At 37.4% G+C, this 23591-nt stretch overlaps 1 protein-coding gene across 7 annotated transcripts in view; it reads right to left on the bottom strand.

Moving 5' to 3' along the window:
• Positions 1–3001: 3001 nt before the first annotated feature.
• Positions 3002–23591, bottom strand: part of PHKB (phosphorylase kinase regulatory subunit beta) — a 68153-nt gene continuing 47563 nt past the window's right edge. For all 7 annotated transcript variants that reach the window (XM_027732782.2, XM_027732791.2, XM_039386162.1 and 4 more), the window contains 13 exons: positions 23315–23397; positions 23143–23233; positions 20750–20811; positions 20499–20661; positions 19573–19654; positions 17383–17440; positions 15534–15624; positions 13733–13935; positions 10949–11083; positions 8287–8416; positions 7787–7894; positions 6337–6465; positions 3002–4040 (listed from right to left, as the gene is read on the bottom strand). In XM_027732782.2, coding sequence (XP_027588583.1) covers positions 3903–4040; positions 6337–6465; positions 7787–7894; positions 8287–8416; positions 10949–11083; positions 13733–13935; positions 15534–15624; positions 17383–17440; positions 19573–19654; positions 20499–20661; positions 20750–20811; positions 23143–23233; positions 23315–23397 — 1473 coding nt within the window. In that variant the 3' untranslated portion in view covers positions 3002–3902. The remainder of the gene's footprint in view (positions 4041–6336; positions 6466–7786; positions 7895–8286; positions 8417–10948; positions 11084–13732; positions 13936–15533; positions 15625–17382; positions 17441–19572; positions 19655–20498; positions 20662–20749; positions 20812–23142; positions 23234–23314; positions 23398–23591) is intronic.

Here is a 23591-nt window from a genome sequence, read left to right as displayed (position 1 = left end):
ATTAAATATGTCTTTCAGTGATATTAGTACTGCATTTTTACAGAAGGACAATTTTGAATCTTAAAAATGCCATTGGTAAAGCAGGTAGACTTTCCTGAAAACCGCAGGAGGTACATAAATATAGAATGATGCTGATTGTGAACGATGACCGTTTCTTGAGGAATTTATTTTCATGAACTCTGTGTGCAAGATTTAAGAAAGTATTTTAAATAGCAGTGAAAACAAAAAATAGAAGACCTAAATTACAAAAGCAGAATGATGATCCTGATGTTAGCTCAGCTGGTTAGACCACAGTGCTAATTACACCAAGGTGCTGGGTTTGATCCCTGTATGGGCCGTTCACTTAAGAGTTGATCCTTGTGGACTCTGATCCTTGTGGGTCCCTTCCAACTCAGAATATTCTGTGATTTCTCTGTGATATTATCATATTAACCCTAACGTTGCTGTCATCAGACACTGCTTGCTGATAGACCTTGATGACAAAACATTATTCAGAAAAATGCCCCATGAGTGTTGCGACAGCACCACGTTTGGATTGATCCAACAAAAACCTGTTCAAATCAGGATCTCCTACTATGTTTTCTGTTATGGTGCATTAGCAAGTAATGAAAAGGATTTCTCAGAGATTTATTTATTATTAACCTGGTTGTCTATTTTTTTCTGTTTCCTTTCTGTGTCACTTGCACAAACTGATCTGTAAGCCAAGGAAGGCTGAAAAGTCATATGGAGGGAAGCAACAAAGCAAACAGTAAAAATGCCAAGAAAGCCTTGAACTGCATGTGTCAACTTCTTACCTTCTGAATTCTGCAGAGGACTAGAGCAGTTTGAAATGTCTGATGTGCTGTGAACATGACACCTATTAACTGTCACAGTAACCCACAGTGTGAAGACAATGGTTTTGACAAATCTGAAGGTGACTGAGTTTGAGGGTGAAGAGGGGGGGTTGGTTTATGTGTCTTTACACCAGGAGTTGTCACTGCAAGTTGGTATTTCCCCTCTTTCTAATGGCAGAGGAAAAAGGGATTTTTTTTTTTTTCTGTGATTTGCTCAGCTGAAATAGTTTGGTCTTCTTCTCAAGAGTATGTGATAGAGGAACCTGGAAAAAACCCCCTGCTTTTACTCAATAGCTAAACTTTAACCTTTTTCAACTACTGTTTTCCCATTGTTTTAATGGATCCTACTTCCCCTTGAAAGCAGAATGGTTTTTCAAGTTTTGGAGCACTGTGAAGGTGTATAATAAGGAACCAAATGGTGTGAATCAACACTGAACCCTTTGGGACTTATTTCTTTAATGGCTGGAGAAACTATTGCCAGCAGCTCTTGTCAGTACACAGGGCACTGTATTGACTGCTGCACCTGCAGTTATTAATTTGCAACCCCAAATACATCTCTTTCCTTGCCTTTTTGAGGCAGAATGTTTTCAAAGAAATTAGGACCAAGTTTATTAAATACTAACCACACGTTACTTGACCTATGTCTGTTTAAAAACCATCTGATTTACCTTCTATTTTCTGCTGCCCTCTTTATTCTCATAAAAGCTTATCTTCCCTCTGTGATTTCAAACATTGTATAATGTAGAAAATTGTTTAGTAGAAATTGTTGTTTCTATTCCAATCATCTCATCTTATGGAACTATAATTTTATAGGCAAGCTATGTGAGAGCCATTTGTGTCAAGCTCCTGTCTTGTTCCTACTTCATCAAGAGAAAAATTAATGGTATTGTCCTTCCAGACTCAAGAACCTTTTTCAGAGAATGTGGACTCTGCTGAATTTTGGTATCTTCATCTTCTAATCTATCCTTATTTTGTAGAAGCTGAAAAATTGTCGAACCACAATTTCATAAACTATTTTTTCAAGGCTATAAAGGAAAACAAAAATAGCTTGCATGGATTTTCATTCCAAGTTTGAATAAGGAAAAGCAGTGACTGGCATTTTCATTCATTTGCAGTTATAAAGGTCAGCCCAAGATCAGCAAATCCAAGGCTTACAAGTAACTGAGGTTTTAATAGAGTAAGAGCAAAAGAGAAGTAGCAAGAAGTGTTAAGAATTAAAGTGCATTAACATTTTAAATTACAAGCAATTGTAAGGCCAAAACTAGAGCCACTGTGTAAGGAACTGCCAGTGCTCCTGGAGTAATCTGTAGGTTTTGTAGATAAAGGACTGTTTCCTTTCAACAGGATTTACAGTTTGTAGACAAGAGTTATGTTGTATATTTGTATGGCAAGATATGCATCAATTTCAAATAATATTTTTAAAACCTCTAGAAATAGATGTGTTTGCTACCCGTGTAATCACTGAGCCACGCCCAGCTCCAGAGCTGCAAGCAATACTTAAATAAAGAAAAGGGCAAGTGGAATTTACTGCAGTTGGTAACTCCTAGGACAGCAATGAAGTAAAAAATTGGAGGATATGTTGGACTGCTGTTGAAGCCAGTGGCTCCTTCAGTATTTTGCACTGCTGGTAGCAGAGCGTGCTGGTGAACTGGCACCTCCTCGCAGCTGCTCCCCGGGGCTGACACTGCAGGGCTGCTCCCAGCACTGAGCAACCGGGGCTGCCTCTCCTGGACCTTCCTCCCTGTCCCCCCTGCCACCTCTCCACCATGCTTTGAATGAGAAACATATTACAGCAAGGAAGAGCAGTAGGACCACTACTCTAATAGCCCCAAATCAGCTTTTTCGACCTTATTCGTTCTCCACAGCACTTGAGAGAAGATTTGTTAAGGGTTTGGTGCCATTATGGTTTGAGAAGGCTTGATGCTGTGAATTCTCTGAGGAGGTTCTGCACATCAGGGCAGTACTAACCACTGCCCAAGAGTATTCAAATAAATCCTCTTGTGCCCAGACTGTGACTCCGTCAGCTTTGCCCCTCTCTCTCTAAGTTAAACTACCTGCCTTTGACATCAATATGGCAACAACTGATTCACAGATGAGCTGGCACTGGTCATCATTAATTAGGAGGTCAAAAGTTGCCACTAAAGTCAACAGGAGTCTCTTTGCATGTCACTTAAAGTATTTTTATTGACAGGTTTTTTTACAAGCATTTGCTTTTTATTTTTTTCACCAAAATAAAGCATATTGCATACAGTATTTTCGCACATTTAGGAGATAAATAAGTGGATTTTGAATTTTTTAATGCAAAGGTAGCATATGTAATACAAACTTATTTCTTCATTGACGTTAATTTTAAATACAGCTTGTTTGCCCTTTTTTTTAATACAAACTTTTATCTTGTTACCATACATTTCCCTTGTTAACTTGCACATGTTTAAACTACAGTTGGGAAACTGCAATGATATGTATTGCTAGAGATAAAAAGTTGCTCTATTAGGATGAAACCTGTATATCAAGTTACCAATTGGTAAATTAAAAAAAAACACCTTAAAAGAATGCTGTCAATTTAACTGATTCAGAAAACCTTGAATGAATAACAGCTCTTTAACCTTCAGCTACAATTCGTGTGTAAAATAGTAAGAAAATAATCCAGTGTTTGTATTTCCATACTGACTGGTATGCACGTTAATTATGGTATTTTCTGAATTTCATTTAGAATTTACAATAAACTTGTTTGTAATTATAAATAAATAGAGGTATAAAGACAAAAACTGCTTTTCTTTTGAAGTTAACCAGCTACATTAAGTGCATAATTAAGATCATAAATACATTCTTATTGAACTTCACCAATTATCATCGCACTAACTTCATGTGCTCAGTTACATGCTGCATAGTTGAGAAAGAAAAAAATTAGGTGGCACTTGGTATCTTTAATGGCACTTCTTTCAGCAAAGGATAATATGCATTTGTATTGCTAGCCAGGGTTACTCTTCAAAACAGTATTTTAATATATGCTTGAAAAATACATAGAACACTAAGTAAAGCAACAAATCCTTTTTGTGTTTCAAAGCTTCAGCTGATGGTACAGGGATCATCATTGCTTGGTTTCACTTCCCCTTCCAGCAATAAGGTGATCACAGCTTTACTCAAGTAGCTGCACGTTCCCTTCTTCCCAAGTGGGCTGGTGTTGTAGAAAGCAGTCATGTCATTCTGCAGGACAAGGAGAAGATGCTGCCATTAGTGCTGACTGTGGAAAGCAGCCAAACACAGGGTTACAAGAGGAACATCACAAAGATGGCAGAAACACAAATGTGGTTTTTCGGAGTCTAAAGCTACAAAACAATTCTGCTCAATTTTCAGAAATCTCCCATTACACTTACCTTGGCATGTGCAGAACAGATTACTAAGATTTACGGCATCTACTTCTTCATTGAGTTTTCCAGGACTATACAGATACCACCTTCTTAATATTTTTTTAAATGTCACAGCTGTCAGAGAACAACTGCTCTCCTGAAACATGCAGCTGGATGCTGACTGTGGGACCTCACTGTGCTGCCACAGCACAAGTGTGAGCCAGAGCCTTGGGGGTACATGGAGATACAACACTGACTGAAGATTTATTCAGAAGGAAAAGAATCCAAAATCCAAACCACAGGTACCACATGAACTAACTCATTAATCAGTTCACCAAAATAGGTGTCCTTCACTCAACACCTGTTTTTCACAGTTAATGATGTTAAAACATCTGTTTATTCTCAAATTATATATTAGCTGCTATATAAAGGTTCAACACTTTAATTCAGGAAACTGGTTACTTTTATTAAATCAAGGGCAGAGATTGTGTGGTGCAAATATTAGACTGCTGAAGTTTTAAGGTGTGTTTGAAATTACTGGAGTAAATACTTTTGACATTTATTACATGTTAACAGGGAACTAGGAAGTATCAAAATATTTGCAAGGCGGTTTTATGAAAAACCACAGTTCAGACAAATTAGGAGGTTTTAGCAGTGTTTTTTAGGAAACTTTGAGACAGAACATCATAAGAACAATCCTAAATAGGATACAGTTAGCTACCAGCAGGCATACACCTGGGAATATGGAGAGGCAGATTCCAGAAAATTTACATGTAAGGAGCTGGAATTTACAACAACAACCTTAAACATACTATTCACAACTATAAATAGGGATGTCTTTCTAAGAGTCAAAAAGGCATCATTCTAAGTAGATCTGGCCTTGGGAAAAAAATCCATCACTTCAATGGAAGCTAGGGCAGCACCAGTAAAAACTGGGATTTGCATGGAATCTTTCTTTGTTTATAGCTATTGGGGATTTGCAGATTGTCACAAGAAGTCAGAGATCCAGTGTGGAGCTGGCACTTAATAGCCTTTTGTGTGGATTATGTGTGATTTTGAAACGGCCACAGAGTCATTACCCTCCAAAATGGGCCAAAAGAATTGTAAGTTCAAGAAAATTGTGTTCTTGTATAAGCAAAGGTACTATGCAAAGTGACATGTTGCTGAGGCTGGATATGTGGCTTGCTTTCAAACCTTATTACAAAAAACTAGTGGCAAAAGAGTGAACACTGAAACATTTGAAAGAATTCCTAAGGAGCATATCCTTCCTCATCTTTTAAAGGAGCTAAATTCAGCAAGAGGAAGTGCTGTTGCATGTCAATGTTATGAATCAATAATTCTTCAGAGCTAGCACAGATATTTTCAAATATATTGGGCACAATAAAATGCCAGACAGAGCGAGGAAGATCATCCTCAGCAGCACAGGGACTTGTGCCACTGCTTTATTCCTATTTCCTCCTTTAACAGTTCAATAAACTTGGCTTTATTACAGAATTTCAGAGCTTTGAGGCACCAAAACTTGTAGTATATTTGAAGGTCTCTAAAGCATAAACCCTACACTTCTAGTGAAGCAAATATTAGAAGCATTTATTCATTCATTTGAATTTTAACCCTTAGACATCAAAAGCTTGCTAGGTCATGAATGCAGCTCCAGCACAAAAATCAGTAACTAAGAACAGTTTTGTATTTCAAGTTCTTACATTAATATAGTCAAAAAGAGTTCTTTGGTTACTAAATTTTTCTTAGTATCTGTGTACATAAGATCTTAAATCCACACTTCCATGCTGAGCTTCAGGTTTTTTATTTTCTTATTTTTAACTCTTTTCTGTTCTAGTGTCCCTCTTAATGAATTCTGTCCCCTTTAATAAGCAACTTTCCCAGCTTAACACAGACTCCCATTTCAGAGCTATGTAACACTGAGTGTTCTCCCTGCCCTAAAATTTTGAATTTACAATTCAGCAACAAAGTGTACCTCTTTCATCTCTGCTTTACAGGCTCTTTGCAGGCTTAGACAGCACTTGGGTATACTAATTTCTTATTTGTGTTCCATTCTGAACTCCTATCAATTGTTATTTACTCTGAACTGCACAGAATTAGCATTTATAACCTCAGTAAGAATGGTAAATTCTGTAAGACAGCAATATTTTACTCACTTGATTTGGACTGCTCTGATCCTTCTGAAAGTCATGAAATGCTTCTTGCACCACTTTGTCCAAGTCCACTTTGTCTTGGAACTCTAGCTCAGGATTTCTCTCCAGAATTACAGATATAACCATCAGCAACTAGAAGGCAGAAAAAGACTGTAAGACTTTAAATTTGATTTTTTAAAATTCAGGTTACATAACAGCACTGCTGGTAATTGCATATGCCTCTTTGAAGCAGGAAGCCATTTAATAATGGCACAGGTAATAGTGCACAGATAATAGAATTCTGACTTTGATAAAAGAATCACTGGAAAAGCAGGCTTTCATGAAAGGTTACAATTGCTGGTGACTACCTAGTTAAGGGCACTGTGTAAATGATTGACAATAACATCTAACTTGGCTGGGAGCCAGGGAAGTTATTTTCCATTTTATTCAGTTCACTGTGTGGCTGCACAAATGCTGGTGCTCAAACAGTGGAGAGGGCGAAAAGCAGCAAACACTGAACCTCAGCATTTGGTATTTTGAGGCATAATTACAGATTATATGTCATACTTTGACAAAGTTTATAAAAACCAAGGTCCATAAACATCAATAAAGTCTCAGGTCTTCAGAGTTTACATTTCTTACATCTGAAAGAGGTTTAAAATAGGAAGGTGAGCATGACAAGTGTCCTGTTGAAATACGTACAAGTGGGCAGTGGAGTCTGTACTGGCCATGTTTGGTTTGGTAATGTTGGTATTTTTTAGCAAAAATTGGGGATGTTCCAACCACCAGCCTGGCCATTAGTTGTGAGCCAGAAGGCAGAGGGATTTGATTTTCCTGTGGAGCAATACTCAAGCACCAGGGGCACATACCTGGGGACTAACAGTGAGTGCTGCTGACAACACCAGTGTCAGCTACCAATGGTACAGGTGCTCTTGGTCTGTTCCAAAAGCAAACATTATGTGCAGTGGTGGGGAGGGAGTTTAAACAGCCTCTTGCTTTACTGTTTGGTACAGGAACATGAGGAAATGGGAAGTTATTGGATTCATTAATATAAAGCAACTTATTAGAGCAGCCTCAGCAAAAATGGAAAGAAGAATCCTTTGGAAGGCAAACAGATTATTTTAGAGCAGTTTTGGCTAGACCTAGAAAATTGTTAGGAAAAGGCATGGGCTAGGGACTTGAAGGAAAGATACTTTGGAATTACTCCTTATTAGTTTTTACCTCCTGTGACCTAATTGCATTGGTACTGTCATTAATATTTTGTAGAGGGGAAGAACATTTAGAACTTGGTATATTCTGAATATGTTAACAGAACCTGTTTAATCATAAACAATCTACGGAGAAACCACTGAAGCAAGTTTTAAATTTAAATTGCTAATTCTTGAGATATTTGAGTCTGGGTTATTTTTTTTTCCTTCAGGCTGTAACACACTCATGCATATTATAAAAATTTCATTAATTGTTGGCCACAGACCTCTACAATAATTTGCCTATATTGTGGCTGGTCGATGTTTTGCAGCATATCTTCAACCAGAAGGGAAAAATTCATTTCATACATCGTCATATCCGATAAGGTTGGTTGCTGAAAGATAAATAATACTGTTACTCAAAGACCATATGCATTAAATCAAACCCACCCCCAGGTAGGGCCTGTTTACTTGTTGAATCCTACTCAACAAAGAAATATGACCAATGTAGGATCAAAAAGGGAGCAGATTTCAGAGTCCATGATTTGGAAAGAGTTTTCTAGATTTATGCTTTTATCAGTGTGCATTAATAGAAATACTTGGCTTCCATTCTATTCTAACAGTATTTTACTCCCCCCCTCCAAAAAAAGAACTTGAAAACACTTTTCTGTTTTTCAGTTACAACAGGAACAAGTAAAACACCGTGACATAAAATAAATATTAATGACAAAATAATTCACCATTTTCAGGTAGAACAGAAATAACTGAGCATCTCTGCTGATTTTACCTGTGGCAGGAATCTCCCTGCCACTATCAAACCATTGGGGGTCCTCTCGAGGATCTGCCACACCCGATCATAGAACCCGGCCGGAGTTCGGTTGAGGGAACCATCAATCTGCCTCCTGTTCAGCCAGCTCCTGGGGGCAGACAGGGGGAAACCTCACGTGAAAACCTCTTACAGAGGCACAACAAAGCCATGTTCTGTGCTGTGAGCCAGTAAGGTGAGCAGTGCCATCAAATACATCTCAATATGCACATGCAGTACATGTGCTTTCAGGTGAGGGTCACTCCAAACAAACACAATAAAGATGCTCAGCCTGCAGAGATCAGAATGTTATTCTTAGGTGTGTGTTTGTTTTATGTAACTGGAGAAAAAGAATTAACTGTGAAATCTATCCAGGGTAGTCCAATAACAGCAGCAGATCGAATTCATCATGTCTAATCACATTAGAAGAACGTATTTCAGCAGAAATTTTTGCTGAAAGGTAAGAATTGCTGAAGGTAGGGGTGTGTAGAAAACAAGTGGCCTGTAAATTTAGAAAATTCAACAGAATGGTTTTGTTGAACTAAAGCTTTGAACAAACTGAGTTACATTCGCCATAAATCACAAATCTTGTTTGTCTTCAGAAGCGTACTGTCCACACCCTCTTTCACTTACATCCATCAAGTCTGGAATTTATTTTTCCTATTTTTTCTTCACAATATTATTACAGCAACGGGGCTTTAGCCACAGAGTTTGAGACACCAGCAATGTGTCACTCAACTGCCAAAAACTTGTGTCTACTATGATAGATCCATCTTACTCTCTGTACAGCTCTATCCTTGGATTAGGACAAGAAAACTTCCATAAAAGCAGAAAGACCAGTGGTGGTAGAAATAAGAGGTTGTTTTCTTGATTCAAAGAAAGAAGCACTTGAAGATGTCAAAAACACTCTGACCTATACATATTACCCTGGCAAGGAAGACAGTCTTGTAAACTGAAAAAGCAAAATTAGTTTTACAACCATTTGGACAATTAAAAGAACAATGCTTCATTTAAAAAAAGGTTACCTGCAATCTTGTAACCTACATAAATAGATTCAAAGTATCTATGGAGTCTGCACTCTGTTGGTGAGATATGTAATATATGCATCTACATGGTATCATATCCTGGAGCCCTGTGTAAGAGGTAGGAAAATTGCAAAAATTTTACCCTCTGTGAAAACTTGGAGAGAGGTTGGTGGTGGAGAGACTGGTTGGGGAGGTAAATAGACCATTAGCCCTTCCTTTATGACAAATTAACTGGCAGCAAGATATGGTGTCACACTAGAAGAGATTTTTTTTCTAAAGATCACAAGAGTAGGAAAAACTGTCACCGAAAAAAAAAAGGCAAGGAGACAGTGTTCTGTAGTTCCTGGCAGGAAGAGAACTTTTAAAAACAAGTCACTAATGGGCAAGGAAAAACAAGTTATAATTCTGTACAGGAAGAAGTTAAAGATAGGAAGTTTTGAAGGATATGCTGGCAAGCTTTTGTACTCAGATAAGCCCCAGAAAGAATCCTCATCCTCAGAAAATCCATCTGAGTGCTCTTTACTGACCTATCTATCCTGTGTTACAGCAATCAAAGGCAGAAGCTGCTGTGGCAATTCAGGTAAGATCTCTAATGATGGATGGTGCTTGAAATGCTTACTGTGATTGACCAAATTGTTTCCTAAATAGCCTAATACATAATGGAAAAAGCTGCAAAGAGAGACTAGGGGTTGTTCTGCTACAGTTTTAGGGGAATAATGTCAGCATTAACGTGAGTGGAGAGAGCAACTAAAAAACAAGAATTTAAATAAACACAACCAAGACACTGAAAAGCACATGGGAGATATAGTACATGGCCAGTTGGACTGAGAGATGAGACACCAATTTATGGAACTTGTTTCTCAGGCATTACAGATTGGGGAAAAAAACAGATGTGTTCTGAATGAAGCACAAGTAATAGGATGTGTTGTGCATTTCCTCTTTGTTGAGAGATAAGGCCATCATCCATTCAGTCAAGGACTATGGAAATTATCAGCTGTATTATGTGCCAAAGATTAATCTAATTTAACTTGAAGTAAAACCAAAAGGAAGAGTTTTGACTTCACTCTTATCAATACAGTTCAGTGGAAATATTGTAATCTTAACTTTTGTCTTGCATACTTTGTATCACAGTGAATGCTCTTTTTGGCAGCTGATTACAGCTTGGAGAAAAGATGGCAAGTTTCAGGCAGTACCACTCTCTCAAGAATTCTAGAGAACATCTGTTCTTAATTCATTTAATAACCCAGAAGAAAGGGGCACTGAACAGCAGACAAGCTACTTAAGTAGAGGTTATTGGGTAATTTTTGGCTCCTTTCCCCACGTCAAAGAATGTAATGCTTCATTTTACAGTAGACAGATCTCTTTTCTGTGGCGGTAAAGAGAATTCCACAAAGATAAAGCTGAAAAAGGAACATGCAATATAAAAGAAACAATTGTGGAACCTGGACACATACAAAAGAATGAAAAAGTGCATTTTCCTACCTTTCCTTAAATAAGTATATGACTGATTACAGATGCCTGGTGATTTCAGGGGTGTGCAAAGCAGTTCAGAAACTAAATTCACTTGAACAGTGGATTATGAGTGAAAACAGGTGCCACAAACCCCCACATCTCATTACCTGCCCGGCTGCTGTGGCTGAAGGACATCCAGCAGAAGCTGCTTCACTTCACTAGGGGACATCTGGTACAAGTCCTTGGCTGGCATATCCCCAGCACGGATTTTCAGTTCATATTTCATAGCATGAATAATCCATCTGAAGCAATGGAAGGAATATATTTACTAATTAAATACAAAGTTTCCAAATATGAAAAATTAGTCTAATAAAATAGCTCATAAGAATTCCACATGATCCTTCTATTTAGCTGTCAGGACATGCATAAAATATCAGACTCTACTACTCGTACTGTTGGATTGGAACATGATATGAACTGAAAGGGATAATGCATATATTTTAAGAAATGTGTTGTGGAGCGTGCTTTCCATAGTAGAATTTGATTTGACTACAAAAAATTGATTGCAATTGACTACTAAAAAAACTGACTGCAAAAAATTGATTTGACTTCATGCCCTACATCCCATGTTCATTAAGACAAACATTTACCTGGCTTTTGATGTTAAAATTCTTATTCAAAATTAGGCTCTGACAATATATGCATTTTGCCAAAGAGTTTTAAAAAGCCATTAAAATGACAAGATTTTACTTTTAAAAATACTTCAGGGCTTATTTATACTTTTAGCCTTTGAAACTCCTTTTTGCAGTCTGTCACACTTTCTTCTGCTACTCCCTTTTGAAAAAATGTGATTCAATAAGAATATGGCAACAGTGATGATTTTTAGCCTTAGGTATCAGAGAGGCAGACCTTGGCAAAGTATTGAAGGAAAATGCTGAGTTTTATTCTGCACATTATGTAAAACTACTGCTACAGCCTCCAATGCAATATCAAAAGATGAAATAATGTATAGATACATTTGAAGCCAAATAACTGAGCACAGAGCTCAGTCTCTTACCATCTACACTGGATCAGTTCAAGCAGGTATTACTAACAAAAGGAAAAAGAAACTTAACTAGTTTGTCTTCAAACAGTCTATCATATAACACCTGATCAAGTCTGGGTTACATCAAAGAGCCTTTCTGTGATTATCCCAAAATGCAGCATATTCTTAAGGGAGCTACATTGTCATCAGTATTAGTCACATTCCACGGTCACTTAATTATTCAACCAACAAGGTGCAGAATGTCTGTGTTTATGTAAGTCAAGTCACAATCTTTTCTAAAAAATTCTTAGTAACTACAGGCAATGAGGAGATGTCCAGCCAGCTGATCCAATGTTGCTTTAAATTTGATGTTTCCAAGGCCATGCATTGGAGGTGCAAGACACCAGAGAAGATTAGGCAACATGGACATATTACATTATGCAGAACATACTACTTTCATTTATTTTAGCAGGGGAATAGTGTCCTTCTCTTGTTATTAACAACACAACTGGCTCGGGAATCTGTCCTTTCCTCACTGAGGACTCAAATGTGCCTGTGTGTAAGTCCCTCACTAGTATTTTCTCTTTGCAATGGCCTACAAACCATAGCAAAGTCAAGACTGGACCTTCTACTGAGCTCTTCACTGATAAGAGAAGGGTAGAAGTCATAGGTTGGGAGTTTTTACAGTAATAGGCCTGTCAGCAACTTGATCTATTTCAACATGAAACCCTGAAAGCAAATCAATAACAAGACACTAAATCAAATCATTACCAAACTGGAATGGCATTTCTGTGAGAAGGTTAATTTTGCTCACTGGAGTGGGTGATAACACTGAAATAAAGGAAATTGAATCTCTAGCATTAACCTTGGAAGAAAGAAAAAAAAATTGCAAAAAGGACTAGATACAGGGAATAAGGAGGGGGAGGAAAGAAGAGTAACATGGATCTGTAGAGGGGACAGAAAAGCATTTCAGTGCCAAAGAATAGATGTGTTCCAGTCAAATCTAATACAGGCATTTGAAAAATTTTTGATTTTATGATGACTAGAATGTACTGCTAAAGTGGAAATATGAATTTTGTCTGCTTGAAAAAAGGCTGCTGGTATCTACCTCCAGTGCTGAAATGCTATATTTTTCTCTGTGGAAAAAAAATATGGAAGATGGAACACTTAAGTTCTGGTTTTTAAAGCATGCTCACTAATTCTGTATATCTCAGTAGCACCTGGCCTCTTCAAAGAAGTGCTTATTCAAATGCATGTCTCTTCCTAAATGTGAAAAATAATTAACTCCTGTAGATAGCAGAGTAAATACAGATACCATGGAATATGACAATGCTCCAGCACAGACTATTTGTAGGTCACCTTCTCAACTAAACAACCCACTGGGTAAATGATGTTTTAAACTTGATTCAGCTTTGTGGTTCCTGGCTCAGACAAACCTATTCAGTATAGAACTGGACAACCAGGCAGCTGATGAACAGTCAAGAAGTGTTGTATGTTGTCTGCACTAGGGATACTGCTCAGCTGGAGAGTGAGGGTATTTGGTTTGAGGTGGTTTTGAAGAACAAAATTAATTTTCAGCAACAGAATCCCACAGCATCCAACCCCACTAAGGCCCATTGTTACAGGGATCCAGCTTCAAAAAATCCTCTAGTTCACCATATCAGCAGTAGGAACGCTCCAAATGGACCATTACAAGGACTGTCCCTCCTCCACTTTACACTATTGTCTGCCAAATTTGAGAATAGTTGTGCACCTGGTTTTGGCAAACTAATTTAAAGCAGGCTTCCTAAAACTGAAGTATACAAGTTCTGCTGCATCATCTTACATAAACCATTTCTGCAGTGTAGCAACAATCTGCATACATCTGAAGCATGTATGTTCTGCAATACCAGCAGTAATAAAGAACAATATGAGATACTTTACTGACCCAATCCGTATCTTCAGCATGCCCCTGAACAGCTCAGGTGAATTTGAGATGATCCAGCCAATATGTATGACAAGTTCCTGCTGAACTACGGCTTCTCTTTCATCTTGTAAATGGCATTTTTCATAGATTATGTTCTTAATCACTGCTGGGGATAAGGGGTTAGAAATAACTTCTTCCTCCTGGCCAAAAGCTCCAAGTGTCACCTACAGTATATTGAAAACAATTCAGAAGATACAGACAGGAATAAAAGCACTGGAGAAGCAATTCAGAAATTCAACTTCATCAACTCTGCTTTGCTTGTTAAAATTGCACAATACAAAATAATTTTTTGTCAATGGCTGATGCTTGTTAATAGTGTTAATTGGATGCTATTGAAGTAATAAACTTCACTAAAGACGACAATAAATATGGAATATATTTTTCTAAATTAAAATAAAAATGCTTTGGTTATAATCATAACTGTAACATTAGGTCTAGACAGTATGTCATTTCATACATTTCAGCTGTGAAGCTCACTTTAAATTCAAAATCAAATTTATAGTTTTGGTTTTTTATTTCTAATAGCATCCTAAAAGTTACAGCCTTCATTTTAAGAAAACATATTGCTGCTACCGGATTGTTTAACCACAAAAAAGGAATTTTGTCGGAATTCGGGTTTGTTTTTAACCTGCTGTCAGTAAAACAGCAACACTAGTTTTTCTCCTATAATAAAGACCATTGTTATAAAGTGGTCAATGAAGAAAAGTTAGGTTAAAAAGTTGCAAATAGCCTCAAATCATGCTGCACACAGGTGCAGTTTCCTCTACAGCTGTGGAGCGCCAGAAGCACAAACCTAAACCTCAGTCTGGAGTAGGACAAAGACAAATTTGTCACAACAACATTGCATATAAGCAAGTATACACATACACATACTTAATACAAAAATACATAAATATTCAATTAGCATTATTTGGAAGCAGTTATTCATGAACTTAATTAAAATTATTGTGCTGGGGAAAAAAAAAAATTACATCCTCCTTAGGATGTAAGGAAAGGAAGAAACACTGTTGATTAAACTTTGTTGAAACAGAATACTAAAATCCTGAAAGACCTTTTGCTCTGCTGCCACCCACGTGTTGTCTTATGTTCAATTACAGAGGATGGCTACATTTTCATTAAAGAAGTCTTTCAAAACTTCTGTGAAATAGGAGAATATATATATATTTATATATATATAAATTTTAGAAAGGTTTGGGTGGGAAGGGACCTTAATCTGCTCCAAGCCCCATGCAACCTGGCTTTGAATACTCCCAGGGATGGGGCAGCCACAGCTTCTCTAGGCAACCCTAGCCAGGGCCTCACCACCCTCACAGTGAAGAATTTCTTCATAATATCTCATCTAAACCTACCCTATCTCATTTTGAAGCCATTCCCCCTTGTCCTGTCTCTGCATGTTCTTGTCAAAAGTCCCTCTCCAGCTCTACTGGAGCCCCTTTTGGCAATGGAAAGGGCTCTAAGGCCTCCCCAGAGACCTTAAACCTAAAGAGTTTCATGCAAATCATGCCTCTTCCCCTCTTACCCAAATGCTGAACTGTCTTTTCAGTCCCATTCTGTCACTGATTAGAAATAGAATTATTAGCCAATTCCATATGCAATTATTAAATATATCTTCATTTTCTCTGGATTTTTCTTCTTCAGTAAAGATTTTTTAAGCCATTGGGGACTTTTAAAAGAAGCATCAGAGGCCTTCAAAATTAAAAAGTCATTTGTTTAGTTTCTCTGTTATCATTCCTTAATACATTTCTGAGGAGCAAAGACTTACCTGCTTGCCCTGAACTAAAACATTAGTAATAGATGGTGCAAGGCTGTCCACTAGTTTACCTAAAAGACTTGCTGCGAAGCGCACAACAGACCTGAGGGCAGAAAACAGAGCAATCCCACTACATATCACAAGCTAGTTTAATGAATTCATATAGCAGTTTAATGTCTGCCACAGCAGAGATCTCAAAACTAACTCAGTGAATACATCAGTATTTATAAAGTGGAATTTGGATCAGATTTTATGTACTCTTCTACGGATTTTCATTTTTTAGTCTAGATATAGGTTGATGGATCAATAATATATCTCGTTAGAACTCATTAAACTGCCAGCTCCATAAAAAGCTTCTTGTTCTCTTCTCAGCAGCATCTTGAAAACAGACAGGTAAGAGATGCCAGCTCCTCTTTTAAGACATTTTCATCATTTTGCAAGATAAATAGACTAAAAAATTACCAAGGTTAAGGAAGAGTCAGAAAGATTTTGCAAGAGAAAGTACAACACGTAACACCAAGGCTTTGTTGTGTGTTCCATGCTGAGGTAACATTTTGCATGTGTAACATGAAAAGAAGAGACCTGTGTAACCTGCTAGGCTCAAAACAAGCTGCAACTTCTAAGAAAAACATTTTTCCATATATGCAGTTGATGGCTAAAGATACAAATACTTTTAATAATAATTTCCTGACAAAACACAAACCTAACAGGCCTGTAATTGAGCTTTTCTAGCACAGGTTTTGAGGCTACTAAGAATCATTTATTCACAGAGTTAAGGAACAAATTGTAATATTCTATAGTGTTAGTAAAAGCTCAAACAGTTGATGCTGATTCCTGTGAAAACTGCTACACACTTCTTAAGGTCAAGAGCAAAGCATTTAAAAATGCATTAGCTGATACTATCAAAATGCAAATAAGCAAAAAAATAATCTCACAGAGCTGCACTTCAGCTTTCTGGGCACTTTACCTGTTTCCCATGTACCAGTAAAGTAGTAATATGTGGGGTTATAGAAGAAGAAAATTTCTGTGCAAATGCAGCACTGTAGCGCAACACCAACCTATATGTATGTCACATGGCAATCATGGAAGAGAAATGAAAAATAGTTTACATATTTTGTTTCTAAAAATACTTTTGATTTTAATTATTTACAAAAAAATACCACCAAGGTATTTTGGTTCTACCTCATTATTGGCAAAGGCCCGTTTAACTGTATGAAGAGACCAAAAAAAAATGAAAAACAGTTTTATATTTACAGACTGCTCTGTTAGGAGTAGTTACAGAGTGAGAGAACAGAGTTCAAGACAGGCTCAACTCATTTCTTTGATAAAAATAAATTAAATTTCTACTGAGCTTTAGTGCAAAGAAATTAATAAACAACACTTAAATATCAACCTGTTTGCTAAAACCTTTCAAAGTTATTGTGACAAAGTAAGGCTCAAAGCAAATTAATTCAGGGCAATAAATCTATATTGTATCAGTTTAACTGATTTATATCTGATCAGCAGCCTTGCTACAGAAAGCTATTGATAATATTTTATCATGCCCTGTAAGAAGTAAGAATATTAGTAATTTTTTCTCATTATTTCAATTTAATGAGAATTGTATATCGGCAGTTTTGCACTCAGTGCAAAACCAGCCTATTGCTTTTCTATTTTAGAAGATAACAGTAAGAAGACATTTGTTAATTTTTTGAAGCATATTAAACCAGATCTTCAGCTGCCATGCACCAACATCATTTTGTCAGTAAAGCTGTCATTTTTCCCCCTTTAAGTGTGTAAGGATCCAGCCTTACTTTCTATAAACACATTAGGACAAAAAAATGGTGTAAAACATAAGGAACATGATTATGTGTATACAAACCAGAGCTTTCTGCTGCCAGCTCGTCTATAGATTCTTTCAATATGCTCAGCAACAGTACCTAAATGCATTTAACAAAAAAAAACAACAAAAAAACACAAAACAAAACAAAACAAAACATAAGCAAAAAAGATGCACAGGTTTTCATTTAATAGTAATAAGTTAATTTTATGGGATCGGTTAATTCTGAATCTGCTTTAGTAAAGCATATTTTTATTATGCTTAACATCTAAAATTTAGATGCAATCAAGTCCCCTGTCTCCCAGCATGTTGTTATGCAAGAAGCCAAACCAGATTTCAGCTGAATTTGCTGCTTATGATATAGAGATGCTCATGATATCACCCATTCTTGCTATATATTGGGGAAAATTAATCTACATGCAGATTTGGCCTATAAAAGGTACATCCCATCATAAGGTACATACTCAAACTGCAGAACCCAAGGTTCTGCTTCTCTTTTTAGATTTAGGTTTTATTGACTGTGTGATTATTTAATGTCACTCTGGGTAGTCTCCAGTCGTAGGATGCAGGGAACTTTCAGTCAGTGACTCAGACTGTTTAATACAAAGTGCATATTAAAAAGGTTATCATCACGCACCATTTCATGTGGGATGGCACAAAAAGGTCTCTACAAGTTAGTTCTGAACGGTCAGAGGCACAACAGCCTCTGACCTTTTTTTTTTTTACATAGCTGATTTCAACAGAGTGATCCAATAGTCATTAAGTGGTAATGTTGGTTGCTTACAGAGGTTAGGAAATCTGCCTTGAGATTTTTCTAGAGCAAAGAACACAACCTACAAAGGTCTAAAAGAAAGCTCCTGAGGCTCTCAAAACCTGACAACAGTACAGGTAACTGGCAGAAAAGCTACATGGGCCTAATGTGCAGATTCCAATCACAACCTGCAACAATACACTGGGCGTCAGCCAATGAATTTTATTCCACTTGACATTGTTTTCCAGTACTGAGTGCAGTTTTGGGCACCACAACATAAGAAGGATACTAAAAAGTGCCCAAAGAAGAGATCCAAAGGCTTTCCCTTGCGGGGAAGCCGTGTGAGGAGCGGCTGAGGGCACTCGGTCTGTTCAGCTGGAGGAGACTGAGGGGAGACCTCATTGCAGGGACAACTTCCTCAGGAGGGCAAGAGGAGGGGCAGACACCCATCTCTGCTCTGTGGGGACCGGGGACAGGACCCCAGGGAATGGCCTGAAGCTGAGTCAGGGCAGGTTTAGGCTGGATATTAGGAAAAGGTTCTTCCCCCAGAGGGTGGTTGGTCACTGACCAGGCTCCCCAGGGCAGAGGTCACAGCACCAAGGCTGACAGAGCTCAAGGAGCGTTTGGACAATGCTCTCAGGCACAGGGTGGGATTCTTGGGGTGTCCTTTGAAGGGCTGGGAGCTGGACTTTGATTAACTTTGTGAGTCCCTTCCAACTCAGGATATTCCACGATTCTATGACATTTTTAATATAGCAATACGGATATAATATATGCTTATGTCAAAATGACAACTCTTCATCACAAGACTCAGCTGACACCAAAATTAAGGAGGGCTCAATAACATGAGGTGCTAAGTCACTCCTTGGTGAATAAGTAAGAGAATATTATTTGATCTGAACATTCCTCTTTTTCTGAGGAGTATTCTTATATACAAAGGCAGCTAATAAGCAGTCTTTGAAAAAAACAAAACACCAAAACTTGCAGAACAAAGGCCACGAGCCTCAGTAGCCTTCTGAGAATTATTTTACAGGAATTTAAATCCTGTGCTCTAATACAAAGCCATAATAAAAAATTAAAGTAGGTTTCACAGATACATTGAAGTCGGATTACATCAAAGTAGAATAAAAATTAAGTATATAGATTCATATATTTCATACTGTTACAGACATACAGACTTGTCTTAAGTTTGAGTTTTCTACACAAGGTCAGATCCTCTATTTTTTTAATCTATGCACAGAAAATTACAACTAGATAGAGCACTGGCCTACAAACAATCTAAAAGAGTTCATACATTCAGCAGCTCATTCCCTACCACGCTATGAATTTGCATGTCCCATTTAATGCAGAAATTGCTTTAAATGGCAGAGAAAACAGCTACACAACTGCTGGCATGCACAGCTATTATTCACATTCATTGCAACCAAACATACATCTGCTTCCTCAAATACTCTGAATAGTCAAATGAAAGAAGCTCTTACCTTCCTTGGTGATAAAATTCGGTCCTTCCCTTTTAAGCAATATACTCGAGAGTAACGCTTGACTTGCTAGGCAATTGCAGTCCTTAAAAAAGAAAAAAACCAGCAACAACAAGACCACAAATAGCCTTCAGATTTTCAGTGAAGCAAAACCAGAACAGCTATTAAAAATTTCAAGTGCAGCCAAAGGGCCTTTTTTTTTTTTTAATTTAGGAAAAAGTCTACAAATGTTGTTTTTAAGGGGATTTCACAACTATTTCATACACTATGTGTGCTGTATCCTTGTCACTGCTGCTTGCAGAGGCTTCTCTGTGCTTCATATTAAGTTGTGATAATTTGACCTTGGAAACATTTCCTGACTTTTCTTTCTCAGGTCCTTTCATTTACAGCAGAAATGCTTGTAATGACATAGGGAACCAAGCAGAATACTTTGTGGGTTTGTATCAAACACTAGATCTAGAACAGATATTGGTAGTTTTCCTCTATATACAGGAAAAATACCAGATGGGAACTTTCCCTTGATGTCATTAAGAGGTTCGCAGTCCATCCAAGTGAATACTCACTACTCAAGCCTTTTGAATTTCAGTTTGTGAATAAAGTACCTATTCCTAAGACACATAACAAATGGGTCCCCTTCTAAGTGGTCATTTAGGACCAAAGATGATTGGGGTAGCTGGGACAACTGACAGGCAGCAGTTACAGCACGAAGGGCCAGAGGGTTCTGCGATGCTAAGATGAGGGACTGTAAAGAGGAAGATTCTCCGAGTATGAAGAGGAATATCACACATTTTATGTTATTAGTTGCATTATTAACACTGACCATGACACTAATGCTGACCTAAGTAGGCTGCTCTTAAAGAGAATATCGACACAGAATTTCTTATTTCCCAGGAACGAAGTTACACCGTATTTTTATCAAGTTTTCTTACATTAAGTTTCTGCAGGATCTCATATGTTGACTTGTTTTTCCAGTCATTAATATTTACATCTGGTTGCTGCTCAAGTTCAGAAGCATTTGGAGTACTAGACTGTCTCTTGACTTTTGAATGTTTTGGGAGATCCAACTCCTCCAAACTCTTAAATACAGGAGCCCTGAAAAATAAATATTTCATTTCTTCACAGTTCAGAACATATTTTAACTATCAAATACCACATTGTTACTATTTACACATAGCCTTACTCTTCAGTTTCAGTGATTCTTAGGAAGTCAAGTTGTTCAACAACTGCTCCAGATATTAATGTCTGAAATGAAAAATTGAAAAAAAATTTAAAAATATATACACTACTATATAACCGTCTTTTGATTTCAGTATGTTGCTGGTGGTTTCAACTGACAAAGTAGTTTCTTTATCTACAGTTTTTACACTTCCAGAGTATTTTTCCTCTCTCATAAGGAAAATGACAGCTTAAGACAGCAGAAGTCTCCTGAGGCTGCTGTCTCTTCTTTGCTGGTGTTTTGTTGTTCTTTTGCCTGCAATTTATGGCTTCATCAAGCAATGTCCATCCCCCAAAACTCAAGTCTGATGAAAACACCTGAGATCAAGGATTTGCATTCGAGTGCTGCACAATACCCATGTTCTGGATCATACTGCTCATTATTTCGGGGATTGCTGAAGGACGGGCGGGTTTCCTGTCAGTCTCAGCGATGTTTCAGGCAAACACTACCCAATAACATTCCTACGCTGTAGTCATTCCTTAATCCAAGCGTGCCTGCCCTAAGTTTGCACATCAAATGCAGCTTACAAATACATGCACCTCAAAAGATTACATACCTGAAACCAAATGTTGCATTTATCTGATGTAGTCGTTACAATTTGTTCCTTCTGAATTTATGTGAATTCCCTATTTATCTACTGCCAGAGGGAATGTGTTGTACTACAGCATTTTTAAGACTGCTTTGGATGGTTCTCATTAGCTAAGTAAAACTGAGTGTGTATTATGAACTTCTATATTCCATTTTCCTTGTACATGAGCTGCAGTAAAATATTGATCTCTTACACTGTGAGATGACTGAATATAAAAAAACCTGCTTTGCCTTTATTACCAGTGTCATTCATTCTCTGCCTTGCACATCTGCTTGAACACAGGATGACAACGAAGGTAAAAAGCAGAAAAGAGCTGCAAATCTTCTGAGCATACATATTTTTAAATGAAATAAGATTTGGTATATTTTACAGGAAAAAAAGAGCATTCACCCAGTTAGAGACACACATTCTCTCTAGGCACGTTTACCATGTGCATCTAAATGAAGCAGCTGAATACAGTTCGCAAAGATCAATATATATTTTGTTAGAATAGATAATTATTCAAGAAAACACCAGGAATTAGACATGTCCCTTGTTCTTTTCCCAAATCCTTTCCTGTAATGAAACAAGACTGTTAAAAAACGTGACAACTGTGCAATAAGACTGAGAGATTCTAGTTCAACTGCTGGAGAAGGGACACTGTATCCCAGCAGGAAAGGCACCACTACCATCTCCATTGGCCTTAAAGTGAAACAAACATTTGTTTGTAGTTTTCCCATGTTTTAGTGGCTAAGAAATAAAGCAAAGGCCAGTGACTGTCAACACCTTAAACCCTTTAAAACTGCTCCTTACTTTTTACATTAAAAAAAGGATTTTTCCAGAAGGTCCATGAGTATGGAAGCAAAAGTTTACTCCCTGAGAGTTGTTCAGTGTAGTGCTTAAAATAAGGGCACATATAGATGGAGAAATTTCTTGCCTGATAATACACCAGTTGAATCAATGCAATGCAAGAAAGTCCTTGCAGTTAAAAAACCCAATAAACAAACCAAACCACAATAACAAATGCTGTAGCCAAATGAAAGGTTCTCCCCGGACCTTTGCTATAGAAAGAGTCCATGGTACCAGGAGAGACAACATGACCTATACAGGACCAGGAGAAATACATAAATATTTAAAGATTCCAAGAATGTCTTGAACCGTCATAGGTAGGAGCATTTCCTTTAAAAATGACCCAGCTCTTCTACAAATTAATGATTTTTTAGGGAACAAGAAGTCATAACTTGGTCTTCTCTCTAACAAGAAAAGGGTTCTTCAATAGGTGTAAACTAAGACGAACTAGCACATACAATTATGTAAAATCAGCACCTCAGTAATTTTCACATTTTAATGAATAAATGTTCCTGCTTTAAGATGAATTCAAACAGCAAAGATGTTAAAACCAGATCTTAGTTCTTGTAAGAATTTTAATATATGTGAAGCACCTTTTCTCCCCCCTTTTTGATTACCTAATCAAAAGAAATCCCTCAGTGCTTGACACTGCCTTTATCCTTTGGTAGTAATTTCACAAGACTGCCTAACAAAAAAATCCTTCTCCCTTCTGAAAATCTCTGTGAAGATTTTGACTTTCAAAAGACTCATCAAAAGGAATTAAAAAAACCCCATGTTTCTTTTGAGACAAACCAAAGTGTACCAAATGTCCTGAGTCTGGACTTCTTAATTTTATGATACTAGATAAAATCCTTAGAACCACATAAAACCCAAAAGTAGTAAGAATATATGTACCCATATTAGGAGTTAAGGACACAACATTCAGAAAAAACCAGCATACCTGTACTCTGTCAACATGAACTTTCACTCCTCCAACAACTCCCTTTCTAAAGGCTGCCAACATATCTAATATTGGGCTGAATCTGCTCCCTCTGAAATTTGAAACAGAACTCCATTAATTTTGCAATTAGGTAAATACCACATATGTAAGTCATGCTTTTATGTCTCTCTACCTTATATTGTCCTCACGGATAAGCACCACAAACAGGGGCCGACCGTGCATCTTCCAGTACTGCTTAATGAACTGCAGGGCATTCTAGGGGAGAGAAAATACACTGGTCACAGAAAATCACAAAACAACCACAAGCACAATGTACCACAATATACAGTACAAGACATTAAAAGAGTTGTCTCAAAATAACAGCACTCAAACACCCAACAGGTTAAAACCACTATATCTAATCCATCACAAACAGATTTCTTCAAGGGATACAAGCTGCTTTTCAAGCC

Source organism: Pipra filicauda, unplaced genomic scaffold (assembly GCF_003945595.2).
Source record: "Pipra filicauda isolate LSUMZ 115617 unplaced genomic scaffold, ASM394559v2 scaffold46_size3722508_pilon, whole genome shotgun sequence".
Taxonomy (NCBI): domain Eukaryota; kingdom Metazoa; phylum Chordata; class Aves; order Passeriformes; family Pipridae; genus Pipra; species Pipra filicauda.
This window is presented reverse-complemented; position numbering and strand designations above follow the sequence as displayed.